We start from the raw sequence: 17,027 nt of genomic DNA on the forward strand, positions 1-17,027 counted from the left end.
CATGACTTAAGTCGCTTGCTTTATTCCACTAGCTTTAAAACAAAAAACTAATTAACTTAAAGATTACGAGGCTTGATTCATCTTGTGGCTCGAAATGCTTTGTGTCACGGGTCTTGATCCTCTAGTTGGAGTAGAGTCCCGTACTCCGAGCCATCTTCAAACATCGAACTACCTTTCTTAGCTTCTTGTATCACGCATACCAAGATATTCAATTGCTCCTTCATTCATTTGGCACGAGCTCTAGTAATTGGTCCGGATGGTATCACCACGTCCTTGGTGGTAGATTGGATGATCGCATCATTCCCCTTCTCTTGAGAAGGATTTGACCTCAAATCAAGCACGTCACCTACATCAAATGGACTCAAGTTAGAGACGTTAAATGTAGTGCTAACACCATACTTACCTGGTAGGTCAAGTTTATTGGCATTGTCATTGATACGTTCAAGGACTTGGAATGGTCCATCGCCACTGGGTGAGAGCTTGCTACGGCGTTGGATGGGGAATCGTTCTTTGCATAGGTGTAATCAAATCCAATCACCTGGTTCAAACACGAGCTTGCATCTACCTTTGTTGGCTTGTTGAACAATCTGGGCCATACGCTTCTCTATGTTCAGGCAAGCTTTCTCATGCAACCTTTTCCCAAAATCAGCTTTTTGTTGCCCATTAAGATTAGTGATTTCACTCAAAGGTAACGAGGTCAAATCCAAAGACGTCAATGGTAAATTCATAAACAATTTTAAATGGAAAGTATTGAGTGGTGGAATGCACAACCCTATTATATGCAAACTCTATATGTGGTAGACACTCTTTCCAATTTTTCAAATTAGATTTGATGATAATGCGTAAAAGAGTATAGAGAGTGGATTGACAACCTCAGTTTGTCCATCGGTTTGTGGCTAACTAGTGGCTGAAAATAGTAATTTAGTACCCAACTTAGACCACAAAGTCTTCTAGAAATAAAAGAGGAATTTGACATTTCTATCTGACAATATGGTCTTAGGGATGCCATGCAACCTAACAATTTCTTCGAAAAATAAATATGTTACATGAGATGCATCATCTGTCTTATGGCAAGCAATAAAGTGTGCCATTTTAGAAAATCGATCAACAACCACATAAATAGAGTCATATTCTTTCTTAGATCTAAATAAGTCAAGAACGAAATTCATTGAAAGATCTACCCAAGGTGCATCAGGAATTGGTAAAGGCAAGTATAAATCGTGAGGTTGTACCTTAGACTTTGTCTTCTTGCATACTATGCATCGACTCACAACCCTCTCCATATCACACCGCATCCGTGGCTAGTGGAAATGTGACGCCCCGAAAAAAAAAAAGAATTTGAGAACCCGGAAATTTTCTAATTTTCTAGGGTTTATTTTTTTAACGCCCGCCTTTTCCATATTTTCTTGATTAGAAAAATTCCCCAGATAAAGTTTATGAGTAAAAATAGTTTTAAAATGGTTTTTCTAGTATCGGTTAGTTTTTGAGAAATTAAAAACGTATTTTGGACGTGGGACCCGCAAGTGCGGTAAATGCATTATAATTTTTGACAACTTGTTAGAATTTTGTATTAAGTGATATTATTTTCCAAGGTGTTAAGATATTTGTATTGGAGAGACAAAAAGATAAGGTTTAAACCAAAAGGTGACAAGTGTCACCATATGATTAATTCTTACTTTTGACTACTATTCATGCCTTTACCAATTTAAGCAAAAATTGACTAAAACTATCTTCATTTTCTCCTCTCTTGGCTGAAATTCTTGAAGAGCAAAAGAAAGAAAAGCTCTCAATTTCTTCCTTCTATTTCTTGCTCAATCTTCAAATGCAACCAATAAAACTCCAAATCATTCCATAAAATCTCTTTGCTAAGTGATCTTGAGCTTGGTTGTGAAGTTGTTTGGAAAGCTAAGGTGATTTGTTGCTCTATCTCTTGTATGGCTAAGGTGAGTAGTGGATGAACACCTCTCCTCCCTCTAATGATGTTAAATTCATGCTTGGTGATAGTATGAGATGCAATTTCATGGATTATTTCTTGAGTTTGGTTGAATTGGTGAAGTTTTATTATTTTTGGGGATTTTTCTGTTTTCATATGGATATGATTAGGTGGTCATGTATGATGATTGGAAATGATGTTTAATGACTCTAGGAGGTGGAAAAAGTGATTAAGTGCAATCAATTTCTGTTTTGGAAGAAATTTCAGAAAATTAGGTTTTGTAGTTCTTCATTCTGCCCGAATTTATTGCACCATGTTAGAGGCCGAATTGGCCTTTCCTTAAAACATGAAAGTTTTAGGTATTGATGAGTTTGAATTGCCTGCAAAATTTCAGGTCATTTGGATTAGTGTAGAGTGAGATATGTCGATTTTACTGTTGCTGTTCTGGGTTGATCAGAATGCGAAAACTGCACTAGTAATTGGCTATTTTGACTGGAATTGGTTTGGATTTTGTTGTTGATGTCTTCTGATGAAATGTAGCTGAATGTCTTAGCTACCATATGCCTTTGGAATCAATGCATTTGGACCTGTATAGACTGAGTTGTGTTCATTACAGCATAGTGCGATTTGGGAACCTGCAATTACGGTTCAGGTTGTGGTATTCTGCATTTTTGACCTAGTTGTGCTAGGATTTGGACTGAGTGGCCTTCTACATTGTTGTAGCCCTATCTCTTATCTTCGAAACGGTGGGTCTTGCACCTTCATCCGACAATTGTAGTGCCTTTGGTACCATTACCGCAAAATGACGTCAAAACTGTTTTTCTGGTTTTGAGTTTAACTTTCATTTCCAAACTTTTCCCTAGTTTGACTTGTACTAGTACTACTTGGAGTTTGCTGAATGGCTATTGGATGAACTTGTTGTTGTGTGTGTACCTTTGGGTTGGAATGAGGAAATCATGAAGCCATGACGGCTGGAAAAGTAAGCAAATTTAGGGGAAGTGCTGTCCGAACTTTTAAAGGATTTGTTTGCATTGAGTTTGTGATCTAAGACTTGGGTTTGAGCAAGGCAATGATACATGATGGATGATTTCTGAGCCATGGAGGTGAGTGACCTCAAACTATTTCTGAAGTTATTTATGAACCGTTTCCTGCATTATTTACTTTTGAACTGTTTCCAAAGTTACTTTTGTACCGTTTTCTTGCATTATTTACCTTTAAACTGTTTCCAAAGTTGCTGTTGAACTATTTTCTTGCATATCATGCGTGCTTGCATATGAGTGTTCCTTGTTTACTGTATTTCTTGACTTATTGGTTTGTTATTATTGATTGATAATGTGTTAAGTGCTTTCAATGATTGTTAAAACGAGTTTTCTAGGCGAGTGTGTACTTTATCGCACTCGACCTAAATAAATATGAAATTTTCAATGATTAATGATTAAATGCTAGTTGCGCATGAATGTAAGCCGTTTGGCTGAATTGGGCCCTGCCCTTCGTTACCGATCGACTCGAGCCAGAAGCGGATTCGGTCGGGCGATATGGTGACCCTGGGTGAATTTGGTATACTCGAGTATTACCTTGTAGTCCGGCTACGTCCGGATGGGTGGAGTCCGGCTACGTCCGGATGGGTGGAGACCGGCCAGCGTCCGGAAAAAAAAAAGATGAACGAATAAAAAGATGAACGAGGGATTATTTACAAAAAAAATGAACGTATCCTTTTCATGAATGTTACTATCGCTTTCCATTGTACATGTTTCTTGAATTATTGATACTCCATATTTAATGTTTTGTAAATGCTGTAATCGTTTCTGGACTTATCATTTGATTTATGACATCATTGATTTATGACATCATTGAAAAGAAATATTGTTAAACCGATTTGATTACTGATTTTCTGGTTACTCGCTGAGCTTCTAGCTCACCCCAAAAATATTTTATTCCCCTCCACAGGGCTCAAGGCGAAGGCAGGACTTGTTGTGCTTATTCACGTGAATGGATGGCCTATATCTTGTACAGTTTTGGATTTGGAATCATTTGATGTATAGTTGGGAATTAGTTTCCGCTGCATTTGTGACATGTAATTATTGGAGACTTGGATGTATATTTGTGGATCATGTGATGTAATTTTGAGATTTATATTGTAATCTGTTTGAGGAATGTAGTGAACGACTGAGTCCCGGCGAGAGTCGAGCAGGCGGCCCGCCGAACCCTCTGGTTCGCCCTAGGGGAAGGTGGGGTCGTCACAGGAAATGCTCCTGCAAGATAGATAAAGTCTTAGCAACTTTGAAATGTCCTATTAAACCACCTCTATGTGCTTCTTTTACCAGTAAAAGTCGAATGGAACAGTTAGGTGTGCAAAGTCGATTTAGGTAGAATACGTAACCATAAAAAATCAAGTAATTTTCTTGAGCAGCTTACGAGCAACTCTGGAACATGTCACCAAAGTCTGTATCGCTTACATACTTATCTGAGTAACTTAGTATCAAGAGTAGTGAGTAGAGAATACCTGTGAGATAGTGCATTGGCCACTATATTACTTTTACCACTCTTATATTTGATGACCAATGAAAATGTCTCAATGAAGGCAACCCAACGCGCATGCCTCTTGTTAAGACTATGTTGTGCCTTTAAGTACTTGAGAGACTCATGATCGGTGTGAACCACGAACTCTTTAGGTCTCAAGTAGTGTTGCCATACTTGGAGTGCTCGAAATAAAGCATACAGCTCCTTGTTGTAGGTTGAATAGTTTAATACTGTCCCTTTAAGTTTCTCACAGAAGTATGCGACAGGCCTACCCTCCTACATCAGCATGACTCCAACTCCTATTCCTGAAGCATTACATTCAATTTTGAAAGTTTTAGCAAAGTCAGGTAGGGTTAAAACGAGTGCATGTGTTAACTTATCGTTTAGTGCTTGGAATGCTTGCTCTTGTTCCTTTCCCCAAATGAACTTTTTATTTTTTTTGAAAAGTGCAGTGAGTGGGGCTGCCAGGGTGCTAAAATCCTTCACAAATCATCTGTAGAAGCCTGCGAGTCCATGAAAGCTACGCACGTCCCCAATGGACTTAGGGGTCGGCCACTCTTGGATAGCCCGTACCTTAGACTCATCTACTTGTATCCCTTGTGCTCTAATCACAAACCCTAGAAACACAAGATGCTCAGTACAAAAATTGTACATTTTGAGATTACCATATAGCTTTTCCCTTCGAAATACATCCAAAACAGTTTTTAAATGCTCAAGATACTCTTCAATGCTACAGCTATAGATAAGGATATCATCAAAATAAACTACTATAAATTTCCCTAAGAATGGTCTTAAGACATGGTTCATAAGCCTCATAAATGGGTAGGTGCATTGGTTAATCCGAAAGGCATTACTAATCATTCGTACAAGCCATACTTAGTTTTGAAAGCAATTTTTCACTCAACTTCTTCCTTAATCTGAATTTGATGATACCCACTTTTTGAATCAATTTTGGTAAAAATGACTGCACCATGTAATTCGTCAAGCATGTCATCTAACCTAGGTATAGGGTGACAATACTTTACCGTAATTATGTTCACAGCTCGGCAGTTGGTACACATGTACCATGCTCCATCCTTCTTAGGTACTAGAATCACCGGCACCGCGCAAGGACTCAAATTCTCTCTCGCCCATCCCTTGTCTAGCAACTCATCCACTTGTCGTTATAGCTCCTTTGTTTGCTCGGGGTTGTTCTTGTAGGCTGGATAGTTAGGTATGGTTGCTCCAAGCACAAAGTCTATTTGGTGTTCAATCCCACAAATAGGTGGCAAACCACTTGGAATGTCCTTGGGAAAAATGTCCTTGTAATCCTGCAAAATTGAAGCAATAATAGATGGAAAGTTAGTAAATGGATCATCATCGGACAGCCCTACTTCATTGCATGCAAGTACGAGAAGCGGTTGTCGTTCACTCATAGCTTGTTTCACTTGTTTGGCTTTTATGAGCATCAAGTGCTTTCCCTCATTTTTTCCCTCATTTCTTTTCTTTTCCTCACTAGCTGAATGCGCATTTACTTTTTTCTTTTCATTTTTCTCGGCTCTAAGTTCATTCTTCTTCCTCGCATTTTCCAGTTCGAATTCCCTTTGAAGACCTTCTTGGTGTGCTCGAATTTGCTTAGAAGATAGAAGTGCAAGAGTGATTTTGCGGTCCTTGTACATGAATGAGTATTTGTTGCTCACTCCTTCGAAATTCACTCGCCTATCATATTGCCATGGTCGTCCAAGGATTATGTGACTTGCATGCATGGGTACAACATCACATAGAATCTCGTCTTCGCAGCGACCAATCTTGATGGCTACCAATACTTGTTTGGCTACTCGAACCTTCCCACTGTTATTAAACCATTGCAGTTTGTAGGGTCGGGGGTGCTCCATAGTTGGCAAATCCAACTTCTCCACCATCGTAGCATTAGCAATATTTGTACAACTGCCGCCATCGATAACAACGCTGCACAACTTTTCCTTGACTAGGCAGCATATATAGAAGATGTTCTCACGTTGTATATCATCCTCTTGAGGTCGTGCGGTTAAGGCTCGTCGTGCAACAAGACCGAACCCCACTTTATCCTCAAGTGCACGTTCTTCCCCCTCATTCGATTCATCTTCATCTTCGACTAATGGTGGCATATCAGTGTATTCGGTTTCATCATCTATCACAATTTTCCTATTGGGTAGGACTAGCATGATCCGTTGGTTAGGGCAATGCTTGGCAATGTGTCCCCGCCCTTGACATTTGAAGCATCGATCATCTCTTCCTCTCACTTGGGCTTGATTGGTCACCAATTTTTCTTTGTTGTCCCCCTTAGATGGTTCGACCTTTGCCTTGGTAGGAAAATCAGATTTGGTTTGTTTGAAACCTCCTCGGTCCTCGGTCCTTCGCTCATTCCTTGGAGTGAATTGTCTCGAGTTTGGGGTAGAGTAGGAGTAACCAATCCGTGTGTTACCCCTCCTCTTGAGACGGTGCTCCACCTTTTTAGCCTTTGCTACCAACTCATGTAGCTCCAAATAATCCTCCAACTTGACCTTCTCGGTGATTTCAGGTCGAAGTCCATCTAAGAATCTTGCCATGGTTGCTTCCTTGTCTTCTTGAACATCAGCCCTAAGCATGAGGATCTCCATCTCCTTGTGATACTCATCAACACTCCTAGTGCCTTGCGTAAGAGTTCGTGACTGTTGGTACAAATCTCTATAGTAATGGCTCGGCACAAATCGGGCCCTCATCATCCCCTTCAACTCGGTCCAAGACACAATCTCCGATAGTCTATTCCTTCGTCGAGATGTGGTAAGTTGATCCAACCATACTATGGCGTACTCACTAAATTCAATCATGGCCAACTTCACTTATTGTTCATCCGTATAATCTTGACAAGAAAAAATCATCTTAACCTTGGACTCCCATTTCAAATACGCTTCCGGATCTGACCGTTAGAATTTTCATTTTAATTCTCTTAGAAACGTTGAAGGGCTTATATGGTTACCTTGACTTGGATTTGGAACACTTAAAGGGTTCCTCCTCTTCATCATTGGAACTCGCAGACTCCTCCATGTATTGTCTCCTATGAGTTGTTTTGGAAGGATTAGAAGTGCCTTGGGAGCTACTACCCACCAACTTCTCATGAATCAGGTCTAAGCATCGGCTAACATTTTTTCCCACATTTCTTTGAATCTTGTTTCCAACATATCAGCAAGCATTTTGGTGTCAACGGTTTGATGCATTCCTTCACTTTCACGAGACATGCTTCCTTTCACCTATAAAACAATGTTAGTGAAATAAAATATTTCTCACTTCATTCCCTTACGTGTTTACTCTCGCACTCATGTTTTACTCTAGTTTTCCCCTCAAATAGTCCTCACAAGTATGTTCTCGAGGCCCGCTCGCTTCCCTTGAAGAAATTAGAAAAATTCCCCCAAAAGCCAACCAGTTTTGCACAAGAACCCTCTCAAATGTAGCTCAATCAGATTTGGAGTGAAATAAATAAGGCTGGACAATGGAACAAATAAAGCTGGAAATTTTACGGGAAGAGTACTAGTTGTATGACACAACAATGACCAAATGACCGACACTTAAAACTAGAATTTTGAGATACTAATTTGGACTTTAAAGACGAATTTTTATGGTTGGAATTTCTGGAAAATATAGGCTAACAACTGACTCAAAGGAACTACAAAGATTGGATTCAAGAATACTTGCATATAGACGTTATTGATGCTTGTTCTTGTGGCATCAGTTTTAGGAAATATTGACAAGCGGAAAATTTCTTGGATTAATCTGGAAATATCCCCCTTTTCCTATCCTACTAAGGATTTGATAGGCTATCAAAAAGAAATTTAAAATAACTTGGACAGTTTGTTCTATTAGGACTAATCTAACCTAATCCAACTTGGACTTGGAGTAGGGTTTAGTGGCTGTTTTGTGGCTGATGATGTTTCAGCCGTTTGGAATGTTTTGGACACACCCAACACTCAATTTTTGGAGGTTTTCAAGAACAATTTCACGGCTGAATGTTTTCCCCCTTTTTTTATATATAGCCAAGAACTTGAAGAACTAGAGTTTTAAGGCTGGAATTTTTTTTTGGCAGATTCGTTTGTTCAAGATTTGGTTCCCAAACCCCCAACAAGCTTCAAGATTCGTTCAAGAATTCAAGAAGTTAATTTCCAGAATTCAAGAAACACAATTTGATGATGGTTTCTCTCCCTCAACAGCCCAAGTTCCACGGTTTTGGTTCAAGACAGATTTGGGGTTGCAAGTTTTCAAGAATCTCGACTAAAGCTTCAAGAATTCCAAGATTGTGGTCGTAGACAATCAATAATTTCAAGAAACTCAGGTTTTATTCTAGGTTTCCAAGAATTTTATGAGTTTAGCTGCTGTCTTCCTTTCCTTTTTTTTTTTTTTTTTTGAATGCAACAACAAGAAACAAGGTGATGGCTAGAAAGACTCCAAAGAAAACCCTACGACCAGCAGATTTTTTTTCATATGACTTTGGACACGAACTAGCAACAAGAATTTGACACTATAATGCTGAACACAATCAACAAGAATAGCAATAACAAGATACATACAGATTTGCACAAGATTCAATAGAAATCAGCACTAAAGATGCGACAACTAAGAACCCTAGCTACTCTTTTTTTTTTGCTGGATTAAAACCGAATAAGAAACAAGACAAAGACACAACTAAGAATTGAAATCACAACATGAAAAGGCTGGAATTAAGAAGATATAACCTGGAAAACCATTAACTAGCTTTGATACCAGCTGATATGATTTCCTCTATGTTGGTGAAATTTATCCTTGCGATTCCCACGATCTTGATGGAAAATTTTCAAGTTTACTTGGCGGAATTCCTTTCGACCCACTCTAACCCTCTAAGTTGCGAACACTTTTGATACGATCTCAACCCATGACTTAATGAATTAGCGAACCAAGGAATTTGGTAGAACGACAGCACAAACAAGTGTGATTCTTGTTTGATAAGCCAAGTTGAACTCTCTTAGAAAATTTCTAAGATGTTCAAGGGGTGCTTGCAAGAAGCCAAGAGAATACTCTCAATTTTATTTAAGCAATCAAAATTTGTCTATTGGTGTTGGTTGGAAGCTTATTTATAGCTTCTTACAACTCAAATCCCAATAAGGCTTAGAAGCTAGGAGTCGGCCCAACCATGGCCCATCATGGTCGAATTTAAATAAGTAAATATGGCCAAAATTAATAGCTAAAAATGAGACAAACTAACGACTAAAATTGGCAAGGACTTCATGACTTAAGTCGCTTGCTTTATTCCACTAGCTTTAAAACGAAAAACTAATTAACTTAAAGCTTGCGAGGCTTGATTCATCTTATGACTCGAAATGCTTTGTGTCACAGGTCTTGATCCTCTAGTTGAAGTAGAGTCACGTACTCTGAGCCACCTTCAAATATCGAGCTACATTCCTTAACTTCTTGTATCGTGCGTACCAAGATATTCAATTGCTTCTTCATTTGTTTGGCACGAGCTCTAGTGATTGGTCTGGATGGTATCACCAAGCACTAGGAACTACTTCACTATCCACCTCTGATGCATGAAGTTCATCTAAATAGTAGAAGAAACCTTTCCCACTGTTGATGATCATCCTAAAATGACATCCACACTCTCATTTGGTCCTAATGGATAGTAATTTGTGTTTCTCTAAACACTGCCAATAGGTTCATAGTTAACCTTAGCAATGTGGTTAGAGAAACATGCTCTATAGGTAAGACATTGATATACTCTTCCCCTATGAGATCCACTTCACATGCTTAGAAAGTACAAGTAAAAACACGAGCATCACCAATTGCTTTCAGCTTTCTTGAGATTCTAACAGTATCCCGCACCCCCCTAATGATGACAGGAGTAATTAAAATACCATCTATACATGAACCACATCCTTACTTCACTTGTCAATGAAGTACATATCACTAAAGCAAAGAGCTTGCTTGTTACTCTTTTTAGGCAAGATATTATGACAAATGAAGTAAAACAAAAGACATCTCTTAATCTTGACGAACTTAGCCAAATAAGCCTCACAACCAATTTCCCCCATGCGACTAAGTCCAAACCTGTGTATAACTAGAATTAACTAGAATTAATTAAGAGGAATTCACTAGCAAAATTAAGAAAGCAATGTCAAAAGTGAATAATTTAATCAAATAATGAAAGCCAAGCCAAGAACACGAAGGGTTTCATTTTGATTGATCATTAACTTTTAAAGGTCTAGCTTTTAATTAACCACTAGGGCTATGTTATCCTAGATGCTAGTAGTAACTCACAAATTCTTTAAATTCAATAATTAGAATGACATACTCTAACTATATTCTTATTATCAGACTATCTAGGTATTGATGCAATTCCAAATTAATCTAATAATAGTAGTTAAAACTAAGAACCAGTCGAAGATGATGACAATCCGTGATGCATGCAATCACCTAATCAACACCACAATTCTCTCTAAGAAGTCATAAAAGGGAACAACCAATTACGAGCCTTATTTGCCATATAAAAATATCAATACAAGACAATTATGGATCAAGATTAGTATTTTGGCATGAATATTACACACATAGAGAATAATGTGCAACTTACTCTACTACATATGCCTAAATACAAAATAGTAATCAAGGAATATAGATAGTTAAATAAAAGTTGGAAAGATCAAACTAGTTTCACAATTCTTGGAGTCACCACTTCTATCCTTGGCTTGAATAAAGAGACTAGCTAGACATCATCATCACAAGATCAAGAGAGATGTTCATAAGTGAATAAAGAAACTATTCTCTAAACTATCCTATGCAACTTCTAGAGAACGAGTAATTTTGCAGAGAAAAGTTGTTGCTTCTTCTCATGGCTCTCCTTTGACGGCTCATAATGCGCGTATTTTTAGAGCCCCTTGGAGTAGAGTTTTTAGGTTGGAATCGAGTAGTCCACTTAAAATTAAAGATCGTCTATCCAGACCATGTCGAGTCCTAAGTCAGGTTGCATGATGGGCACCCATCATTGCTTTACTTGTCAACTTAACTAAAATCAATTTCAAACTTAAATTGGCCCTATGTTTTGCCCCCATCCTATGACCCATTTGCTGCTAACTTCTTGAACTTGACATGCTCCTTCTAATTGAGCTCCTTTCGCAATATTTTCTCTCCAAGTGCTTTTTAATTTGTCCAACCATAAAAACACACTTAAATATCATTTTTTAAAGGTAAAATCTCTATCAAATATAGGAATAAGGGAACATAAAAAGATATGAAACATGACATATAAGTGATCTAGATTGATACCACATGTTAGACATTAAGACATTACGCCGATACTTTGATATCACATATTAGACATTAAGTTTGATACCACTTGTCAAGCATTAAGAGTATATCTCAATCTTGACTTTTAATTTACAAGCAATAAATTTAAGGCATAACTTACGAGCATAACTACTCCATCATCTAGACGATCAATTGGCATTCTTGAATTTATCCTTGAGTCCTTAGATATGGAACTTATTTTTCTTGGTATAACTCATCTAGTTTTCCTTCACCTAACTCTCCTCTATTCTAATTGATGGGTAAAATACAAAACTATATTATAGTGTGGTAAAAAGACTAAGAGCCTTTTTCTAAACTCAATGTGTCAAGTTACATGGATCCAATAATGCGTCTATATATGAGGAGTATGAGACTCCTTTCAATTGTCTTAGAACTTTGTAACTATCAATACATATCTATTCATATGATTATTTATGCGATTAAGTTAGTGTGAAAATATATCAATTAAAAAAGTAGACTATTTTATGTGGTCATTGAGCTATATAGATATTCTAATAGAACATTCTTATCAAATATTGATGCTGGCATTATTTTAATTATATTTAACAAACATAGGGTATGCATAAAAAATTAAACTCAATTCATAATCAAGTTTTAATTTACAGATTTTTAAATACTTCACACGCGATTTTTTGCTAGGATACGAGTCGAGATTGAGTACAGGATATTAAGGGATGAATCCATAGAGAAAAATACATGGCTACTAGCACTACTAAGACTTCTCTATTATTTAGAAGATCAAAAATTTGAAGGAAATAAAACTTAGCTAAAATATGTAAGAAAATAGCAAATGAAAGCTTCTTAGTTCATAATATCTCTAACTACTCATGCAAGTGTAATTTATGAATTATTGAACACTACTATATTTTGGTTAGTTATGGCGTAATTTCCTTCACCATGTGAAACCTAATATCGTAGTGAATCAACTATATCTATAGCTAATCTATACCTACTCTCATGGTTATGAAATTGGCTACAAATTTATTTCTTGCTATGAAATTACATGGAACAAAGTCACAAAAGCCACAAAAGTGCACCTCTACTTTCGTGATATGCTCCCTAGGTTTAACATTTCCTTGAACTAGTGTTAAACTTTAATTTTCATTATAAATCTATCATATTGAGATTATCATAATCAATGGTCCATTAATCATGATTTGAAAAACAAAAGTTGTCAAATAACTTGTTCAAGATACTAGTATCAAATAGCCAAGTAATCAACACAAAATAATCATAGAAAGTTCAACCATAACCCCAAGATATGAAACTCTAGAAATATATGATAAAAGTAAAATCCAAACTTGTATAATAACTAAATATGAAATCTAATACAAGAAAGAAAGTGGAAGAAGAGATATCATCATTGTCATATGAAGTTAAGCTCTCTAGTTTTGCTCCTCAATTTTCGTCTAGGTTTAACTATACACAAGTGTTGACCTTGGTCGATCAATCCTTGGTTTTGATGATTAACAAACCAAAATGTAGATTTGGACTAATATTTTTATGTGAGTAATTTGTTAGAACAGATTCTTGTGGCATAAAAGAAGAAGCAAAAACAGGGCACTCATGTCGGACGCTATCGGACGTCCGAAAGGATGAAGAACATCAACGGACGCACGCATCGGACGCACATCAATCGCATCGGACGTCCGAGAAATTTCGCAAAGATTTGATGACTCTCGGACGACGGTCGGACGCAGGGTTCGGACGTCCGACAGGTGGTTTGGACGCAGGGTTCGGACGTTCGACAGGTGGTTCGGACGTCCGACAGGCCAACGGCTAGTTTTGACAGCATTTAATATTTGACCGTTGGAGAATCTTTTGGAGCCATTTCTCACCTTCTATAAAAACCCCAAAGCACAAGAAGACTAGAGACTTTTGCCAACACAAAATACAAGCTTACAAGTGAGATTTTTGAGTAGAAAGATTCTTTGTTGGTTGTATAAGGGGTTGGGAAAGTTGGGTTGTGAGGTTGCTCAAGTGAAAACCTTGGTGAAGGTGAACCTATCACTTGGAGTGGTAAAACCTTGGTGAAGGTTGCCTCATTTGTATAAAATAATTCTTAATTGGGTGAGTGATCTTTCAAGTGTAGGTTGTTGAGGGTTAACTAGAATTGTTGTAAAACTCCTTGGCTCAACCAAAGAGTGTTTGGGGTGAGGAAGGAGTGAACCTTCACTTGTACATCTTGGTTAGCATCGCCATCAATTGAAGAGGCTATTGGATTGATATTTGGTTTGCATTTCTTATCTTTTCTCTTTAATTAAGTTTTCTTTATTGTGCTTAAATTTGATATATCTTTGTGCATTATTGTGAAATTGTTTGTACTCATTGGGTTGCACCGGGAACTTACAATTGGTATCAGAGTTTGGTCTCTTTTGATCAAGCTTAACCGCTTAGAGTAAAGATCATGCCAACCATAAAAGTTTCTTTTTTAGAAGGGCAATCTATTGATAGACCACCTATGTTTAATGGTTCTCATTTTAGCATGTGGAAACAAAGAATGATGATTTTCTTACAATTCGTTTATATTGAATTATGGTATGTGGTAGAAGATGGTCCTTATGAAGCTAGAATAGTTGACTCTACCACTAATTTGAGTAGATTAAAGACTAGACAAGAATTGAATGAAAAAGACAAGAGATACCTTTCTTTGAATGCCAAGGCCATGTGTATATTGTACAATGCATTAGATGTAAATGAATCTAGCAGGATTAAAGGTTGTAAATCAGCTAAAGATATTTGGGATAAATTGTGTGTATTTCATGAAAGTAACCAAGATATTAAAGAACAAAAGAAATCTTTGCTTGTTTCTCAATATGAATTTTTCAAAATGCATCCTCTTGAAAATGTTGATAAGATGTGTAGTAGATTTTGTGACATTATTGAAGATCTTAAATTGCTTGGAAAAGAATATTCTTTGGGTGAGAAAAATAGAAAGATTTTGAATGCCTTGCCAAAAGAATGGGAAAACAAAATAAATGCTATAGAAGAGGCAAAGGATTTAAATTCTATGTCCATTGAATCTCTTGTGGATACCCTAACCTCTTATGAATTAAAGCTGAAATTCAAAGTGCAAGAGGAAGAAAATGCAAGAATGTATAAGAGAGGCGTAGCTTTTAAAGCATCTCAAGTGGGGGATAACCCATCCTTCATGGGTAATGAAATCATGGAAGTGGACAATGATATAACTCCTCACATCAAAAGTTTCAAGAAGATCTTCAACAAGAGATGCTCAAGAGGAGATTGCAAAATTACATGGGATGAATGCAATTCAAAAAGAGAAAAAGAAGAGTTGGCCCAAATGGCACTAATGGCCGTTGGAGAAGATGAGATAAGTTCTTATCACTCTTCTTGTGATGAAGATAATGAAGATGATGATGTGAAAATTCTTATGATTAAAATGCATAGAAGTTTGAGAAAATCTTATGCTAAAAATAAGGATTTGAAAACAAAAATAAATGATTTGTTGGAAGAAAACTCCAAACTGTTTCAAGAAAACAAATGTTTGAGAATGGAAAATGATGATCTAAAAAATCAAAAAAATGTTTTTGATTGCAAAAATAATTTGAAAAGGAAGTTAGAAGAGAAAACAAAGTTTTATGAAAAAATGTTGGAGGAACAAAATGTGTTAAAGAAAAGAATTAATGACTTGAACGAGTTTCTCCAAAATGAAAAACAAAAGTTTTCTCAAACAAAAGAAAGCAAATCTTTTCAAGGCACAAATAAGTTTGCTATGATAAGAAGTAAGAAAATTAGTTGCATTAAATCCACCTATGTGCAAAATACTTCTATCATGTGTAACTTTTGTTGCAAATTTGGACATATACAAAATGATTGTTATGTAAAAAAAAATATGAGAAAAGGAATGAAATTCATGTGGATTGCTAGATCATGTCGTATTAATTCCCAAGGACCCTATAAAGAAAGGGTACCAAATGAAATTTCTCATATTTAGGTACATCATGAAGATTTGATCCAAGTAGTGCTATATGGTTGTAAGTACATTTGAAAATTTTGATATTCAATATGGTCTTGATTTGAAAAATAAAGGGGGAGTTTGTTTTTTATTGATGCCAAAAGGGGGAGTAGGATTTATTGAAATTTCTTTGTATGTTGGCACTTTCTAAGGGGGAGCTTTATTTGAACTTATTTGATAAAAGAAATCTTCATTTTGTTTGTCATCATCAAAAAGGGGGAGATTGTTGACCTTGGTCGATCAATCCTTGGTTTTGATGATTAACAAACCAAAATGTAGATTTGGGCTAATATTTTTATGTGAGTAATTTGTTAGAACAGATTCTTGTGGCATAAAAGAAGAAGCAAAAACAGGGCACTCATGTCGGACGCTATCGGACGTCCGAAAGGATGAAGAACATCAACGGACGCACGCATCGGACGCACATCAATCGCATCGGACGTCCGAGAAATTTCGCAAAGATTTGATGACTCTCGGATGACGGTCGGACGCAGGGTTCGGACGTCCGACAGGTGGTTTGGACGCAGGGTTCGGACGTTCGACAGGTGGTTCGGACGTCCGACAGGCCAACGGCTAGTTTTGACAGCATTTAATATTTGACCGTTGGAGAATCTTTTGGAGCCATTTCTCACCTTCTATAAAAACCCCAAAGCACAAGAAGACTAGAGACTTTTGCCAACACAAAATACAAGCTTACAAGTGAGATTTTTGAGTAGAAAGATTCTTTGTTGGTTGTATAAGGGGTTGGGAAAGTTGGGTTGTGAGGTTGCTCAAGTGAAAACCTTGGTGAAGGTGAACCTATCACTTGGAGTGGTAAAACCTTGGTGAAGGTTGCCTCATTTGTATAAAATAGTTCTTAATTGGGTGAGTGATCTTTCAAGTGTAGGTTGTTGAGGGTTAACTAGAATTGTTGTAAAACTCCTTGGCTCAACCAAAGAGTGTTTGGGGTGAGGAAGGAGTGAACCTTCACTTGTACATCTTGGTTAGCATCGCCATCAATTGAAGAGGCTATTGGATTGATATTTGGTTTGCATTTCTTATCTTTTCTCTTTAATTAAGTTTTCTTTATTGTGCTTAAATTTGATATATCTTTGTGCATTATTGTGAAATTGTTTGTACTCATTGGGTTGCACCGGGAACTTACAACAAGAAATGGATAAAACTAACTAATGTAAGCTATCCTACACCAAGTTAAACTAAAGAACTAATAAACCAGCTAAAATCTATTGAGAAATTTTTGGATCAACTAGGAGTGGCTAAGGGTTTTTA

General features: G+C 37.0%; 1 protein-coding gene across 1 annotated transcript; it reads right to left on the reverse strand.

Moving 5' to 3' along the window:
* Positions 1 to 5,616: 5,616 nt before the first annotated feature.
* Positions 5,617 to 7,281, reverse strand: LOC140038852 (uncharacterized). Its single transcript, XM_072084356.1, has one exon. The coding sequence runs from the start codon at positions 7,279 to 7,281 to the stop codon at positions 5,617 to 5,619; it is 1,665 nt and encodes a 554-aa protein (XP_071940457.1).
* Between the last annotated feature and the right edge of the window lie 9,746 nt (positions 7,282 to 17,027).

Source organism: Coffea arabica, chromosome 1c (assembly GCF_036785885.1).
Source record: "Coffea arabica cultivar ET-39 chromosome 1c, Coffea Arabica ET-39 HiFi, whole genome shotgun sequence".
Taxonomy (NCBI): domain Eukaryota; kingdom Viridiplantae; phylum Streptophyta; class Magnoliopsida; order Gentianales; family Rubiaceae; genus Coffea; species Coffea arabica.

What these genes read in the sequence shown, in the direction of transcription:
- LOC140038852 (XM_072084356.1), bottom strand. Translation starts at nt 7,281, where the DNA reads ATGATTGAATTTAGTGAGTACGCCATAGTATGGTTGGATCAACTTACC.